This window comes from Vulpes lagopus, chromosome 3 (genome assembly GCF_018345385.1).
Source record: "Vulpes lagopus strain Blue_001 chromosome 3, ASM1834538v1, whole genome shotgun sequence".
In the NCBI taxonomy this organism is placed as follows: Eukaryota; Metazoa; Chordata; class Mammalia; order Carnivora; family Canidae; genus Vulpes; species Vulpes lagopus.
The window spans coordinates 56,871,094-56,888,145 of record NC_054826.1 but is presented as its reverse complement, the minus strand read 5'-3'; the positions used below and the strand labels follow the sequence as shown (position 1 = coordinate 56,888,145).

At 38.5% G+C, this 17,052-nt stretch overlaps 1 protein-coding gene across 4 annotated transcripts in view; it reads left to right on the top strand.

The window, feature by feature from the left end:
• NRG3 (neuregulin 3) overlaps positions 1 to 17,052 on the top strand; it is a 1,041,792-nt gene that overhangs the window by 992,723 nt on the left and 32,017 nt on the right. For all 4 annotated transcript variants that reach the window (XM_041746957.1, XM_041746955.1, XM_041746956.1 and 1 more), the window contains exon 5: positions 14,046 to 14,148. In XM_041746957.1, coding sequence (XP_041602891.1) covers positions 14,046 to 14,148 — 103 coding nt within the window. The remainder of the gene's footprint in view (positions 1 to 14,045; positions 14,149 to 17,052) is intronic.

The window sequence follows — 17,052 nt, the reverse complement described above, 5'->3', positions numbered from 1 at the left end:
TCAAACATATTTTATTTATTTATTTATTTATTTATTTATTTATTTATTTATTTATTAGAGACACAGGCAGAGGGAGAAGCAGGCTCCCAGGACTCTGGAATCATGACCTGAGCCAAAGGCAGAGGTCATTCAATAGGGGAGACAGTCAACCTCTGAGCCACCCAGGCACCCCTGTTATCACTTTTTTAATTCAAGGAACTTCAGTATATTTTTGTGAAACCAATGAGCTTGACTACAACGGATGTTTCAATTATCCTTTTTACTTTTTCACATGGAGACTTGGAGAAATCACTTGTTTTCAAATGGTTTAAATGCTACCTCTCAAACCCAGATTTCTCTGTGGATTTCATCAGCAATCTCTGATGCTATATTAAAATCATAGCAACAACATCAACAATAATAATAATAGAAACCACATCAATTTTATAAATAGTTTCAGTGATGCAGGCACTGTGTTCGGTAAATACATCATACAAAGTGTTTCCTTAATCTTCCAGTAATCCCTTGAGGGAGGTATTATGATCATTGCCACTTATTCACTTTAAAAACTGAGTCAGGGATCCCTGGGTGGCGCAGCGGTTTGGCGCCTACCTTTGGCCCAGGGTGCGATCCTGAAGACCCAGGATCAAATCCCACGTCGGGCTCCCGGTGCATGGAGCCTGCTTCTCCCTCTGCCTGTGTCTCTCTGCCTCTCTCTCTCTTTGTGTGACTATCATAAATAAATAAATAAATAAATAAATAAATAAATAAATAAATAAATTTAAAAAAATAAAAACTGAGTCAGGGCAGCCCAGGTGGCTCAGCAGTTTAGCACCGCCTTCAGCACAGGGCCTGAACCAGGAGACCCAGGATGGAGTCCTGCCTTGGGCTCCCTGCATGGAGCCTGCTTCTCCCTCTGCCTGTGTCTCTGCCTCTCTCTCTCTCTGTGTCTCTTCTGAATAAATAAATAAAATACTTTAAAAATAAAAAAATAAAAACTGAGTCACAGATAGGATCAATAAAATTGCCCAAATTCACATAAATAATAGGGAAAGGGCTTGGGAACAGATCCCTGTCATCCATGTCTGACCTACACTGTCTCATGTAACCATTAACTGCATGTGACCACAGAGCCCTTGAAATGTGGCCAGCCTACAATGAGATGAGATGAGCTGCAAGTACCAAATAGGCACTGGATTTGGAAAATTTAGTACATTTATATGTATATACATATAGTAATTTATTAATATTTTTATAGAGATTCCATGTTGAAATGATACTGTTTTAGATGTGTTCGGTGAAATAAAAATGTATAAGCAAAGTTAATTTTGCCCTGCGTGGGGATCCCTGGGTGGCGCAGTGGTTTAGCGCCTGCCTTTGGCCCAGGACGCGATCCTGGAGACCCGGGATCGAATCCCACGTCGGGCTCCCGGTGCATGGAGCCTGCTTCTCCGTCTGCCTATGTCTCTGCCTCTCTCTCGCTCTCTCTGTGACTATCATGAATAAATAAAATAAAATAAAATAAAATAAAAAATTTTAAAATTTTGCCCTGCGTGTGTGTGTGTGTCTGCGTGTGTGCCTCTCTTCCTGCGTCCGGATGTCTTAGGTAGATTGAGTAAATACCAATCTGGAGTCTCAGTGCTAGGAATTCAGATCTCCCTCTCTGAAGTGGAGTTCCACTGTAGGTGTGTTCGAAAAGATTCCCAGGTATTTCTAATATATGGCTGGGGTAGAGGATCACCACCTCAGGTCCAGAAACCTGTGTTGTGCTGATTCCCAGCCTGCCTTAGGCCAGCCCCTGATGGGCCAGTTTCAACATGGGCATGAGACATGCTGCAAAATGCCTTGAGCAGCTGTGCAAACAGCTGACTTTGTAGATGATGCTTATAATTGGGGGGGGGGGGCACTCCTACAATCTAGGACAAATGGAGTTAGATTCCTTTAGCTTGCATTGTACCTGGCTGAAGAAGGCGGAAGTCCGTTAGACCAACCTGGGGAGGGCTGGGTATCACCTTGGGCTCAGACGTTCTCTTGGGTAGCAAGCTCCAAATGGCTTAAGAGGATTAGACTTCCTGCTCTATCAAAACAGGTCAAACACTCAAAGATTCCTATAAACCACCAGGTCAGATTCTCCCTATTGCCAAGGAAATGACATTTTATCATTTGGAGTCGCATGTCTTGCTGGTAGAATGTGACTTTGCCACTGAACAGGGAATCCTAAGTGATAAAAACTGGGGTTAAAGCTGAGGATTGGGGGACAGTTATTACAAGTTCAGGAAAAATGGAGTTCACAGACCTTTTAACAGAGAAGCCAGAAGCCAAAGACTGGTTTTACCTTAGCATTGAAAACTCACCCGTAGATTTATTTTGATGCAATTTGCTCTTTTACTTATAATTTATTTGTGGGAGAAATAGCACTTGGAAAGCCAGTGCATGTTAGAGATACCAATGAGAAGACCTAGGGCCTTTCATTTTTTTTTAAATGTGTTTTATAGCATTCACTTATCTATAGTCAGCCAGAGCTGACTGTTTGGGAAAGGAAGGAGAGAGATAAGGGATTATTACAGGAAAGGTTTATTTGCTGGAGAGCGCGGGGGGGCGGGGGGGGGGCAGGAGAGGGGGAAGAAAGGGAAATTACAGGTTGAGAATAAATGTGTTTATGAATTTAAACTGTTATTTTCCCTTAAATATCAAATTTTATGGATAATGCACGTCTAATGGCATTTTGCATGGAAATAAGATAAAATATAATTTTGAATATCAACAGTTTGTTATAAAGTAATTATTTCACTTTTTCAGAGTATTTTAAAAGGTGCCCTTCCACAATGGACTGCACAGAGCAATAGAATACATATTTGGGGTAAAAGGACCCCCCTTCAAGAAAGCATAGCCTCTGTTTTATTACCCCACCAGGCAAAGAGCCCAACTGGCAAAATGTTATTAGACCTCCAGCCTGTGTAGCTATTGACTTTAACAAAGGCCTGTTGAGTACCCCCACCCCCCTGTGCAGGGCAAGCATGTGCTGGGGACAAGCATCCAAGAGTGAAGATGGTACTCCTTCCCTTGAGGAGCTCTTGAGGGGCTCACAGTCTGGACTTTAAGGAAACAGATACATGCATTTTTGGTCCAAGATAGCGTGCAGTTGCAGAAATATACAAAAGGCATGTAGAAGGGAATTCTTGAGAATTTTCAGACTGAATCCTATGTGTTCTGAGTTTTTCTCAGTCAGTGAGTGTATCGGTTTGTTAGGGCTATGCCCATGGCAAGGTACCACAGCCCAGCAGGACAATAACAAAAACACAGCATTGTCTCGCAGTTGTGCAGACTGGAAGTACTGCCTTCATGTTCACATGGCCTTCCTCCCTGTGTATCCATCTCGGGGCCCAACCCTCTTCTTTTGATAAGGACACAGTGAAATTGGTCTAAAGTCCCTCCTAGTGACTTCATCCTAATTTGCTCACCTGCAGAAGCCCTGTGTGCAAAGAAGGTTACATTCACAGGTGTGCTGGTTAGTACATCAGCATCATTTGGGGGACATAATTCCACCCTTATGGGGGTAGGGCTTCTCAAGTAGAGAAGGAAGGGGGCTCTTCCAAGTGGAAATTATGCCATGCTGAAGATATAGAGCGTTTCAGCACCCTCAGTCATCTCACTCCTCTGCAAGCAGGTGCATGTGTTGGAAGCCCCCAAACAGCATTCTTACAGCAAGGCTTAGGGACTTTGTTTGATCTTCCTGATATTCTCATAAAACACTCTCTTGGAGCCTCACGCTGCCAGTGTGTGTTTGATTCTGTTGGTCTCCCTGTGAGTATCCCTTTCATTCTCCTTCAGGACCCCTCTTACCTTAATAAAAATCATTCTTTTTTCTTCAGTAGTGCAGTCATCAGGCCATTTAAGCCTTTGTTCATTTTCGTCTTCAAGTTAAAGAAGTGTACACCCCACCTTCCAAATATTTTTCTACATCCACCTTCCAAATATTCTTCTATTTCATGATTAAGCTTCATTTGCAGTTCCTTGCAAGCTCCTCATGTTTTGATCTATCTTCAGCATTTGATGATTTTTAAGAACAAAAATCAGGAAGCCCTCTTGTTCCAAGAATCATTAATACTGGAATAAATCCATTTAAACATAATCCAGTTAAAACTGGGACCAAAAAAGTCATAGGCCTACAATCAGGAACAGACTGACCTACCCAGATTATGAGGCTGGCTTGATGACTAAAGATAAATACAAGAATTAGGCAAAGATCAAGCTTATAAATGGTGAGATCATTAGTGGATGTTGTTGTATTATGTTGACTTTTTCTCCTCTGTGTAGACTTTTCACCACAGGACCCCTGATAATGAATCCTTAGATAAGAAGGAGCCGTGGTGGTATTGTTACATGTGCTTTTAGAATGAACTATCAGAGTAATCATGCTTGCATTTGACACCTAGTGGTGGCACCACAAGGTGTCTGCTTTGTGTATGTTGAATATGAGGTGGTCTAGGTAGAAAAGCTTTTGTACTTGTGTATGATTTATGGGTATTTGTGTGTCTGTGTGTCTATGTGTCTGTGTGTCCATGTCTGTGTTTGAGCCTCACATTACTTGGATGCCCATACATTTAGGCAAATCATGGCTTAAGTTTGGTGTCTTACAGACTTAATTTAAACTGGTGATACAAAGAAAAATTTCCCAGCAGGCAGTGAAATCCTAGGGCCCCATACTTGATAGGGACATGGAGCTACCATTTAGAACATTTTGCATTCCCTAACATAAACAGAGAGAAGTCATCAAGGTCATCCATTCCTCTAAATCCTTAATATAGAGACCTCCTAAGGGAGATGATTTAAGAAAGCTGATGATTTTCTTTGGGTATCATTTTTTTTTTCTTCTATATAGTAGAACTCAACAGGTGTTAGTGAAGGGACCTCCAGAATTCTAAAGACTATTAGAGTTCCCAGAAGCATTCTAGCAAGAAGTTTTACACACCGAGACCTCGACTGTGAGCCGTCTGGTTTAGCAGACAATGCTGTAGCCAACAAGCTTCCCAAAGATTCTTTGTCTCTGAGATCAAAGAGCATACTTTTCTTCTCAAAGGGTATACATGAGGGAGACTGTGGAAGACAGCCCATGCCCCAAGGAGAACCGCTTGCATCATATCCTCTAAAACATCAGGGTAGAAATTCAGCAACACTAGTTGAAAAATCCAGTTACCAAGAGCAAAAGTATAAGGAACTGTAAGTAAAGAAAATGACATAAAAGTAAATTCCTTCAGGACAGGTCCCAGAGAGCAGGCAGTGGGGGCCAGAGCCAGGAAGTCACTGACAGCTTGTAGATAAGGCTATCTTTTTCTAAGATAAGTAGAGTATTTTATAGGTCTATTCTTACTGTGAACACTGGATTTTGGGGGGGGGGGGGGAGAGGGTTGAGGGGACAGAAAGGAAACTAGCATTTTGTGCATCCATTGTATGCCATCCATTATCCTAGACACTATCTGTGCTCTCCTATTGAATCCCTAAACATATATGGGAGGTATGTAATGTTTTTCTCATTTTATCTGTAAAGACAATGGATGGGAGAGGAGGATAAAGAGAGCTGTAGCTGGGGTTGACACCCAGGCATCCGCACCAGCCAACCATACTGTTCCCTGAGTGAGATGGCTCTCCCTGGTCTTTCCAGAGGCTCGGGCCAGACTATTTGCTAAGGAGGATTTTTTTCCCACTGGACCAATGTTGGTTTCTGAAACTGCACTGTAGCATTGCTTTCTCTAGTTTCACCTTTATAACCTGAGATATGATCCTATAAAAAGAAAAGAGTGAATTCTGTGCATTAGAGAAAAGGAAAAAGAATAGAGTTGGGGGTGGGGGGACGATCCAAACATCACTTATCGATTCTTATTTAACCAAAGAGTAGTTCCACCCTCAAAAAGGACTTTATAATCTGGGTCTTTAAAGATAGAGTGAAATCCCATAGAAAAATAACAGTTACCGTGTATCCGATAAAACCAAAATAAACTGCCAATGATTGCCAGCTATTGCGCCTTCCCATGGCGATTTTATATGGGTCAGCCTCACAGTGAGTAAGCACTCAGGGGTAGGTGTGGAAACATCCCATACATCTTGACTCATTCAGTCCTCCTGAGGTCTCTGTAATGAAGTTAATGGTAGCCTCAATTTACACAAAGAAGGCGTTCTCTGCTTTCTGGAATTAGGTGGAATTCTAGCTTCTGCCTCCAGGCTGAAGTGGTTTGAAGACACAACAGGTTTGGGGAAGGTGCATTTGCCTTGAGGTTCTTGAAAGATACATGACAGAGGCCCCCACGGAGTCATGGGGCCCCCTTCATGATTCCACAGAGAGCTTATGCAGTTCTCAGTGACCTCAAGGTCCCTGCAGTAGAAGATGTTATCTTATTCAACCCCCCCCCCAACCATTCAATAGCCTGCACCTTCAGAAAAACCCTCTATATTTTCTTCCATGCTACTATCATGCTTAGTTATTATGTTTATTTCCAGGATTTTTTTTTTCCATTTTTGGCTTTGCCTGCCTGGCGGTCCCTCCTCTATAGGATTCTTCTCTGTCCTTCCATGAAATTTTGGAGTCCCTCAAAGCTCTTAGACATTGTTCTCCTCTTACTCTGTATTTTCTCAAGGGCCATCTTATCAAAACACTGGGTATCAGTTACATGTTTAACCCCTAGACATTTGTTTGCAGAACCCTGTCACCTCCTTGTAGCCCAGATCTGCATATTTAAATGTCTACTTTACATCTCCACTTAGACATCTTACAGGCTTTCGAAACCCACTAAGTCCAAAACTAAGCTTGTTATCTTTCCTTCCAAGTTTCAACCTCCTACAAAATGTATTATCTTAGTTAAGAGCACCATTATCTAGTCCCTTAGGTATTTCCAATCTAAGTGCTTTTTACTTCTGTTTATTCCTCTCTCCACCATGGTCGTTACTCATACAAACATCATCATCTCTTACCTGAGCTAATTTAATAGCCTCCTAACAGGACTCTGCATTTATTTTATTCCTTCTAATCTTCCCTACATATTGCATATACAAGGAACATAAATATTTCATCATATCATGTTCCTCTCCTTTCAGATCCTTTGGTACCTTCTGATGTTGTGATGACATGTTCATTGTGCACCATGTCCCCATTGCCTTTGTGTTGTTCTGCTAACCTGCTAAGGAAAATGACTTGTACAACGGCCCTGTGGTAGTAGATAACTTCCAGATTCCTGAGCATGCCATGTTATTTCCTACCACAGAGCCTTTGTACAAGCTGCTTCCTTTTCCTGGACCACTCTCCACATCCCGTTACTCTTATCTGATCGGCCTCTAATGTTATACTTGAGATCTCTGATCTCTGGTTTCTAGGACTGGGTCAGTTTTCCATACTATTTATTTTTGTAGCATTATTTACCTCCTTATTATAACACTTAACTACACTCAGTATTTCATATCATTGCCTTTATTCAGATAGGAAATTAAAGTTTATAAAGATAAAGTAATATATCTGTGGTTGCTCATATTAAATGTGGTTAAAATTAAAGTTAAATCCAAAATTGCCAGACTCTCAAACCTTTGTTTCTTACACCTCACCCATGCTAGTTCTTGGGTGACACTCTGTGAATCAAAGGCATTGATAGCACCGTCACTGTAACTACACCTGTGTCTATAAATTCACTAACAGTCTTCAGAATTTTAATTTCACTCTTGATTTAAACTCAGAATTGATTTTGTGCATTTCCCCAGGCTATATTTGACTAGCTTCAAATAAGAATAAAAACAGTACATAGATTTTATGTGGAAATCATTCAGCTTAGTAGACAGTCTTATTTTTTTGTTTTAATGAGTATTATTATCCATCATTTTCATAATTCTTTTTATTGGCAGGGGCAGGGTGGGGTAGATTATCACATGCAAGTCACGCTTATTCCATTACAGTCATCAATTCACAACAATTAAATGAGATGAAATTCTCTATAGTTGATACAACTACTTATTTGTTTCCAAGTTCAATTGGAAAGTTTAACGAGCTTATAAATGTGGGGATGGAAAAGATGGCATTCTTTAAGATGACAATATGCCCAAACAAGGTCTCAGTGACACATTTTTTATTCCTTTAATTTGAATTTTGTCAAATTACAAATGTCAAAGAAGGCTTGCCAGAGCCACATGATTGCCCCTCTTCATTTATTCAGAAATAGGGCTTAATTTCTGTTTTCTCATACTTCAGTATGAATAAAATGGAAATAGAGTCTAAGATGGGAGTGAAGAGGGGCTAGTTCTTCTAAATCATTGTGTCCTAGTAAAGTTCTGAAGGAAAAAGGACAACAAAATGTACATATTTAAAGAGAGGATATAATGCATGATATCAGGAAAGGAAAAACAAAGAAAAAATAAACTAAGTCCTAGAAATGAGGCTCTGTGCATAGGTTTACATCTAGATCTGTTGTGTCTCATATCTATTTTTCTAATTAAAGATGAATTACTGCAATTGATTTTGCTGTTAGAGGAACATCACAAGTCATGGACTCATTTCAGCTGGCTCTGGAAGCTTCTGGGTCATATTGAAAGAACCCCAGAAAGTCATGGTATTGGGAATTCTGTGTCTGTGAGCCAACCCTCTGCCTAGGTTTCTCACTATGAATTGGCATCAGCACTGAGTGAAACTAGGCCAGAACATAAAACCAGGCAGTGTACCAGTGCAGGCAGAGAAAGTGTTGAGAACACTCAAATCCAACACATCCAGAGTTTCTTCCTTGAAGCCTGACCAGGCAACCTGAAAATCACCCAGAAAGCCAGGGGATAACAAACAGATGGTATGGAAAAGAACATGAACAGTAAGAGTATTTACCTGTCAGTAGATCATGCTGCAGTATCTCCTGAGGCCTGGGAACACAGGGCTTCCCCATTTTCTCCTATGACACTTTGCCCTCTGAAAAGGACTTTGTGAGTACAGGGTTGCAGTGAGGAGGCCAGGTTTGGATGGGAAAGCCCCGCTGAGAGGAGCCAGGTGTAGATTTCAGGAATGGGTACGATCAGTTACAGGTGGTTGCTCAGGAAAAGAGCATTTGTGGAAAGCCAAGGAGGACATAGCGTAGACAAAAGAGACGTGATAAACCTGAAGAGCATCCCCAGGTGAGACTTGAAATATCATACACAACTTAAAGCAGAAAATCCTTATAAAGGCAGAAATATCTACTTACTCCCTAGGCAATAAGTCTTACAGTATCCACTGTGTAAGAAGCTGTGCACTAGGTGATGGGGAAATGGTAGTGAGTCAAACAAATACATCAAGAAAAACACAGTCCCTCACACCAACGGAGCTTACAGTGCAGTGCAAGATTCTTTGAGCTAATGACTCTTAAGTTGAGACCAAAAAAGTAAGTAGACTTTTAAAGGACAAATATAAGAATTACAGTCAGGAGAGAGAAAGACAAGAGTATATATTGAGACTCTAAATAATTGAATGGTAAACATGGTGGAAGAAAAACACACTAGTTAGTATGGGTGGACCATGTTGTATCAGGCATATATTTTTTAACATTATGCATAAACTTCTCTATTCCCTTTTGTCCCCCAGGATTAATGTTTTGCTACAAGACTTGCTGCTATATTTGCAATATAAAATCAAGCACTTAATTAAAATTTATCATTTGATAGATTTTGACATTAATATTCATCATGAGAACATCATCCTATTTGAGACAATGAGCATATCAAGGACTTTCCAAAGTCTCCTCATGTCACTTTGTGGTCTCTTTCCTCCTCCCTTCTCCTGACCCCAGCTATCCACTCACATGCTTTCTGCTACTAGAGATTAGTTTCCATTTTCCAGGATATTATAGAACTATAATAACACAACAGGTGCACCTTTTTCCCTTTTTCTTGTCTGACTTATTGCACTCAACCTCATTATTCTGAGATTCCCATGTAGAATTGCTTATATCACTAATTAATTCCTTTTCATTGCTGAGTAGGATTCCATTGTATGACTATACCACAATGTGTTTATTTATTTACCTGTTAATGGGCTTTTGGATTGTTCCAGGGTTTTTTGTTGTTGCTGTTTTCTTTTGTTTTGTTTTGTTTTGTTTTGTTGCTATTGCAAATAAATCTTCTATGAATATTTGTGTACATAATGAACATGTGCTTGCATTAGTCTTGGGTAAATATCTAGGAATGGAATAGCTGTGTCATAAGGTACGTATGTGCATAACCTTCTGTGAAACTATTTTTAAGTGATCATACCATTTTTCGTTTCTACCAAAATTACATGAGAATACAAATTGTTCACACCCTTGATATGGTCAACCTTTAATATTAGTGATTTTTTTAAGATTATTTATTTATTTATTTATTCATGAGACACACAGAGAGAGAGAGAGAGGGGGGGGCGGGGGGCAGAGACACAGGCAGAAGGAGAAGCAGGTTCTATGCAGGGAGCCCGATGTGGGGCTCAATCCCGGGTCTCCAGAATCAGGCCCTGGGCTGAAGGCGGTGCTAAACTGCTGAGTAGTAATGCTATATATCTTATTATAGTTTAATTTTCAAGTCTACAATGACTAATGATGTTGAGCATCTTCTTATGTATTTACCATCTAGATATCTTTGAACACTTTGAAGTGTTCATTCAGATATTTTGCCCATTTTTAAACTGGATTGTTTGTCTTCCTATTATTGAGTAATAAGAGATTCTTATATTTTATAGACACAAGTCTATTGTTAAGTATGTATTTTGCAGATATTTTTCCCCAGAATGTGCCCTGTCTTTTTTTTTTTCATTTTCATAATGGTCTTGAAGATTAAACATTTTTAATTTGGATGAAGTTCATTTTATTGATTTAAAAATTTTCACACCTTTTATCTTTTATGTTATAGTTAAGAAATCTTTGTCAAATCCATAATTAGTAAGATTTTCTTCTTCATTTTCTTCTAGTCATTTCATAGCATGAAATGATATATTAAGATCTACTATTCTTCATAAATTTATATTTGAATAAGGCATAAAGTTAGGGTCAAGGTTCATTTCAGTGGAAATGGCTATGCTCTTGTGACAATGTCATTTTTTGAAAATACCCTTTTGCCATTTAATGCCTTGGCATCTGTATCAAAAATGAACTGGCCACATATGTTTGCATATATTTCTGGACTTTTTTGTTTGTTCCATTGATTTATCTGCCATAAATAGGCCAATACCACCTTGCCTTGATTACTATAGTTTAATGTTAAGTTTTGGACTAAAGTAGTTTGACCACTTCAATTTTATTCTCTTGGTTATGAAAAAGTTGTTTTGCTACTCCAGATCCTTTGTGTTTCCATATTACATTTAGAATCATCTTGTTGATTTCTACAACAGCAAATTGCCTCCTGAGACTTCAAACAGAATTTCACTCAGTCTATCCCTCGACTTGAGGAGAAGTAACATCTTAATAATAATGAATCTTTTAATTCATAAACTTGATATATCTCTCCAATGATTTAGGCTTCTTTAAATGTATGGTGGATTTCAGTGTATAGGCCTTGTGTATCTTTTGCCAAATTTACCTCTTTGTACTTTATGTATTTTGATGCTTCTGTAAGTGATACTTTCATTTCAATTTCTGATTATTTCTGGCTATTAAATAGACATGCATTTAATTTTTGTATTGTCTACCCTGGAACTTTCTACCCTGAAAACTTACTAAGCTTATTTATTGTTTACATTAGCTCTTTGTAGATTCCATCAGCTTTTCTGCATAAATGATCATATAGTTTGAGAACAAAGGTGATTTTCCTTCTACTTTCCTAAACTGAATGACTTTAATTTCTATTTTTGCCTTATTCCATTAACTAAGCCTTCAGTACAATGTTAAATAGAAGTGGTAAGAGTAGATTTTTCTGCTGTATCCTTCATCTTAAGGAAAAAGCATTCTGTCTTTTACAATTAGGTACATTATTTATAGATACTCTTTATCAGGATGAAGAGGTTCCCTTCTATTCTTAGTTTTTGAAAGACATAATGAAGAATGAATATTAGACTCTGTTAAGTAATTTTTCCCTCTAATCTGATAATTAAATAATTTTTTCCTGACTGTTAAAATTGTGAATCACATTGATTAATGTTAAAATATTAAACCAGCCTTGTATTCCTTGTATAAACCCCACTTGAGCATGATGTATCATTTTTAATATCTTATTGGATTTGATTTTCTAAAATTTTGTTAAGAATTTTTCCTGTCAATCAGGGACATATGTAAATACATTGTTTTCTTTTTATGTCTTTGTCTGGTTTTGTCATAAAGGTAATGCTGGTATCACAGAATGAGTTGTAATGTGTTCCCTTCCCTTCAATTTTAAGAGATGAGAAGACCCCAAGATGATAGAAGACAATGGGATCCAGAGGAACTAGTCTTTGACAAAAATATAGCACTTTCTCCAACTGAATCATTCTCTAAGTTTAGTGTGCATGCGTATACCTGAAACATTCTTTTACATATTTTGATTTAGAAGGTCCAAAATGGATCCCATACCATGTTGGCATTAACAACAACATCAAAATCTCCCCTTTTCTTACATGGTTGATGCATGTTCTATGCATTTTTAGTCTATTCACTGGTTCTTAAAGTATGTTTCACAGACCAGCAGCATCAGAATCACCTTGGAACTTTTTTTTTTTTTGGAACTTTTTTTTTTAATGCAAATATTCTGTCCCCACTTAATACCTTGTTAATCAGTAACTCTAGGAGAGAAAGTAGGTGGCACTCTCACTGTGAATCTGCTGCACAGTAAAGTTTGAGAATTACTGCACCATGTCAAGGAGAGAAACACAGAATAGATACAGATGTAGTGAATTTTGTATATTTTGTGTTATAAATAGAGATGATTTATACAATATAGATTTCTTTTCTTTATAACATATTGGAGATCTGCATGTGAGGAAGAGTAAGTCAGATGTTTGAGTGGAGAAGGTATGAGGAATCATTAGAAAAGTTGAGAAGCAGGCTGATGAGGTCATTAGTCGCTCTTAGATAGATGTCTACTTAAGCAGTGCCCTTGTCAACTTTTATTGATGCCCATCTTCCTGATTGGATAATCTTCTCTCCCAATTCTGAGCTGCTCAAGGTAGAGGTATAGAGAAGGCAGTTTCTTGGATTTGTATGCAGTTATTCTGCCAAATGAGTAAAAGGGAAAGAGAAAGAGACACAGTAGTTGAGGATATTTGCAAGAGAGTGAATGACTGTAATCATGGATCATAGTCTCTCTGCTGTGTAAAGAAAGAAAATGAAGACAAGACGAGGATAATTAACAGATAGAAAGTTATGAGATATATAGATAAAAAGGTCTTGATGAGCTAGAAGAACTGTTTCTGTAGACATATTTCAGAAATGAGCTGAGAGTGTAAATGGTAATGGCTAAGAAGTGACATGCTTATTTTTGAATTTTTGGTGGTTTTTTTTGTGTGTGTGTGTGCTAAGAAGCTTTAAGTTATGACCTTGGTAATAGTGGCTGAGATGACTGTGCCACATCATTGGTATTGAGGAAATGAAGAATGGGTGAATAAATGTTCACATACATATTGAGTTTCTCTTTCATTAGTGATGTCAATCACAGTAGTGCATGAATGAATGGGAGACAGAGAGTGGAGGACCGGATCAGAAAATACAGTGACATCAGTGTCACATGAAATAAATTGGAAGTCGTCACTGACACAGGAAAGTTCTGGTGGACACATATTTGTTTCTCTTGAAGGTTATTTTGGGCCCCACCATAGTTTCAAAAACATGTCCCAGTATGTGCTAAATTTATGGAATGTCTTTTGATAATAAGAGTCATAATTGTAAAAAAAAAAAAAAGAGTCATAATTGTGATACCCATGGATAAGTGTTTTTTAACCATACATATATAAAAAATAACAACCCGCTAGCCTGTCAATGATTGCCAAGAAATTGAATCACAATAACTTCTTCATGTTTTCCTATTCATGACAGGGACAAAAAAGTTTGCTTTGAAAAGCTCCTACCAACTCAAGTGCAAGGATGGAAATGGTGCCCTGCTAACACCCATTCTAATTCTGTTTTTCAAATTCACAGAGAGTGAAGAAGTTTATCAAAGGCAGGTGCTGTCAATTTCCTGTATCATCTTTGGAATTGTCATCGTGGGCATGTTCTGTGCAGCATTCTACTTCAAAAGCAAGTAAGACCATCTTTTTCAAATGTTAAAAGGTTACTTCTCAGAGAAAACACTTTGTCTTTCTTTAACCTTACAGTCTCTGCTCCAGGCAGAGGGATCTTGGGCAAATGGGTCCATCAAACATCTACGAATGACTTAGAATCTCTTATGCAGCATGTACATAGGTCTCTCTGTGTGTGTGTGTGAGTGTGTGTGGTTTATCTTCGGTGCACAGAGTGAAAATTCTTCCCTGTGATCATGAACACTATGTTCTTTCCAATTTTTGATTACCTTCCAAAAGTAAAGGCTCAGTGTCTGCCTGCCACTAAGGGGTTAACACTTCTGAAGAGAGAGGTCTACTGCTGTAGACCTAAGTATTATCAAAAATATCTAGACTTTCCTGAAAAAAAAAAGCAAACCACACTTTTCCTTTCATACTATTTTCACCTGATACCCATAAAGGTTTCAGCCAAATATGAAATATGAATACTGTAAGATCTACTTTGGTTTGACAGTTGGCAAGCACATCTATACTTCCCTTGCTAAGAAATCGAAACCTCTGGGGTACCTGGCTGCTCAGTCAGAAGAGCCTGTGGCTCTTGATCTCCAGGGTTGTGAGTTTGAGTATTGGGTGTAGAAATTACTTAAGTAGACACATATATAAACTTAAAAAAAATGAAACCTAAATGCCGATAAAGGTGCTTATTTTTAACTAATAAAGTATAATAAAATATCTACATATGTATATATACATACAAATATATTTATTCCAAATGAACCTTAATAAAGATTTTTTTTATTTATTTATGGAAATTTTATTTAAGTCATGCGAGCCTTAAGAAGTTGGCACAGATTCTGTTCCTACAGCTTGTCTGAAATGCAGGTCCAAGTGTAACTGCTTTTCATTGGACCTATATTTGTCTACCCATTTGCTCTTCTAAAAATTGATCCATTTCCAGATGTAGTCTATGACACCTGTCTGCACATTGTATATGTTGATCTTAAAAAAGAACAGCAATTATTATTTTAAAAAATAATGGAAACTTGGGTATGAATCCGTAATTAGTAACTATTATTTTTTAATGAACTATTTCAGAATAGATTTAGATTTTCAGAATTACTGTGAAAATAGTGTAGATAGATCCCACATATCCCAGACCCAGTTTCCCCTAATATGAATGTCCTACACTAATATGTTATATTTGTCACAATTACTGAAATAATATTCATACTCTATTATTAATTGAAGTTCATACTTTCAGATTCCCTTAGTTTTTACCTAATATGCTTTGTTCCAGGCCCCCATCTAGGATACCACATCATATTTAATTGTCACGTCTCCTAGGCAACTCTTGGCTGTGACAGTTATTAGTGTTCATTTTTGAGAACTTATTCTTTGTCAGGGACACTGGGCTTTGCATGCATTATCCCCCAATCCTCACAACAATGGGAATTGTTCATTATTGCTGCATTTTTCAAATAATAACAGAATTTAATTTTGAAATATTAATTTGTCAAAGCTATGCAGACAGGGTCTTTGAATTTCCACAGTCATACTCAAAATTGCATGCTCTAAACCACTCTGCTACATTGGCTCCCACAGTCCTCCCGCTAGATAATGGAAGGGGAAACCGTTTAAGGTAAATCAAGAATACCATGGCCTGGTGCAGCCCTGAGCACTTTGTGTGCTCTAGGGAGCAGATGCGGCATGTGGTCAGGAATTACACATGTCACTTATACCTGCATTCAAATCACCAGGCTGCCTCTTGCTTGTTGCATATTATTAGGCAAATCACATCCAGTCCCTTAGCCTCGGTTTCCTTTTGGGTAAAATATGGCCCCAAATGATATCTACCTTACAGAATTTGTGGGGGATTAATGGGATAACACTATATAGAGCACAGCATCGTGTTCCAAAGAGTAAATAATGAAGCCTTGCTGTTGTTAACACCTAACGATTTTCCACACTGGATCTCAGAAGCTGGGTGACTGCAAAGTGAAGAGCATGCATTGGAGCACGAGAGGGATAATCACACACGGCAGGGTGTTAGAAGGGTCTCTCCACAAGTGCTGTGTACAGGGAAGAAATTGTGTATTTAACAATAAGCAAATTACCATCAAGTGGTGGTTAATCACTTATTTTTAGAGTATAATTTGTAGTTGTACCACATTTAAGGGAAAGACTGATTATGACAATCACAAGAGCGGAGAGCCATTGGATAACCAGAGGACCTCCATCTTCAGGGCTGTCAATCTCTCCCTCTCCAGGCAGCACGTGGGCTCTGAGACAAACACCTCCTCCTGGGGCTCAGTGAGGTGTCCGGGTTTAATGGAAACACTGCTCAACATCATTCATTATGGGCGACTCCGACAAGGGAGCCAGGGGACGAACACTAATCAGGATGTTGTCTTTCTGCCTGCCCAACTGGGATAGGTTTTTATTAAAAATTAAATAAATAAGAAAATGTGGGAATAATAAAGTAATAATAAGAATTGAAGCCTTTTCCAAGTGGAGTTCTATTTCTCATTAGAGAGCCAGAGTATATTTTCTTCTAGCACAATTTCCAGGTGGGGTCTTCCTTTATTTTTCTTAGCCTGAGAGGAAGGCTACACCTTACACCGAGCATCTAATCTATTTAGCTGAAAGTCATGTAAAGTTTTATAGCACCCTGGCCTATGTTTCTTTCCACTCACTCATGAACTTTCTAATTCCCATCCCCAGATCTCAGGGATAACAGCATAGACAGCTGCTGTCTAGACGTTTCCTTACTTTCACACATACTATAAAGTTGTTAATATGTGTATCATTTGTTTGACTTCATTTTGCCAAGTCTTCCAGGATTCTGGGGACTCTCCATCACTGGTTTTTAAATAAATGCACTTGAGCCAGCATTCTATATTCTGGGATATACTGTTCCTAGCCAGAGA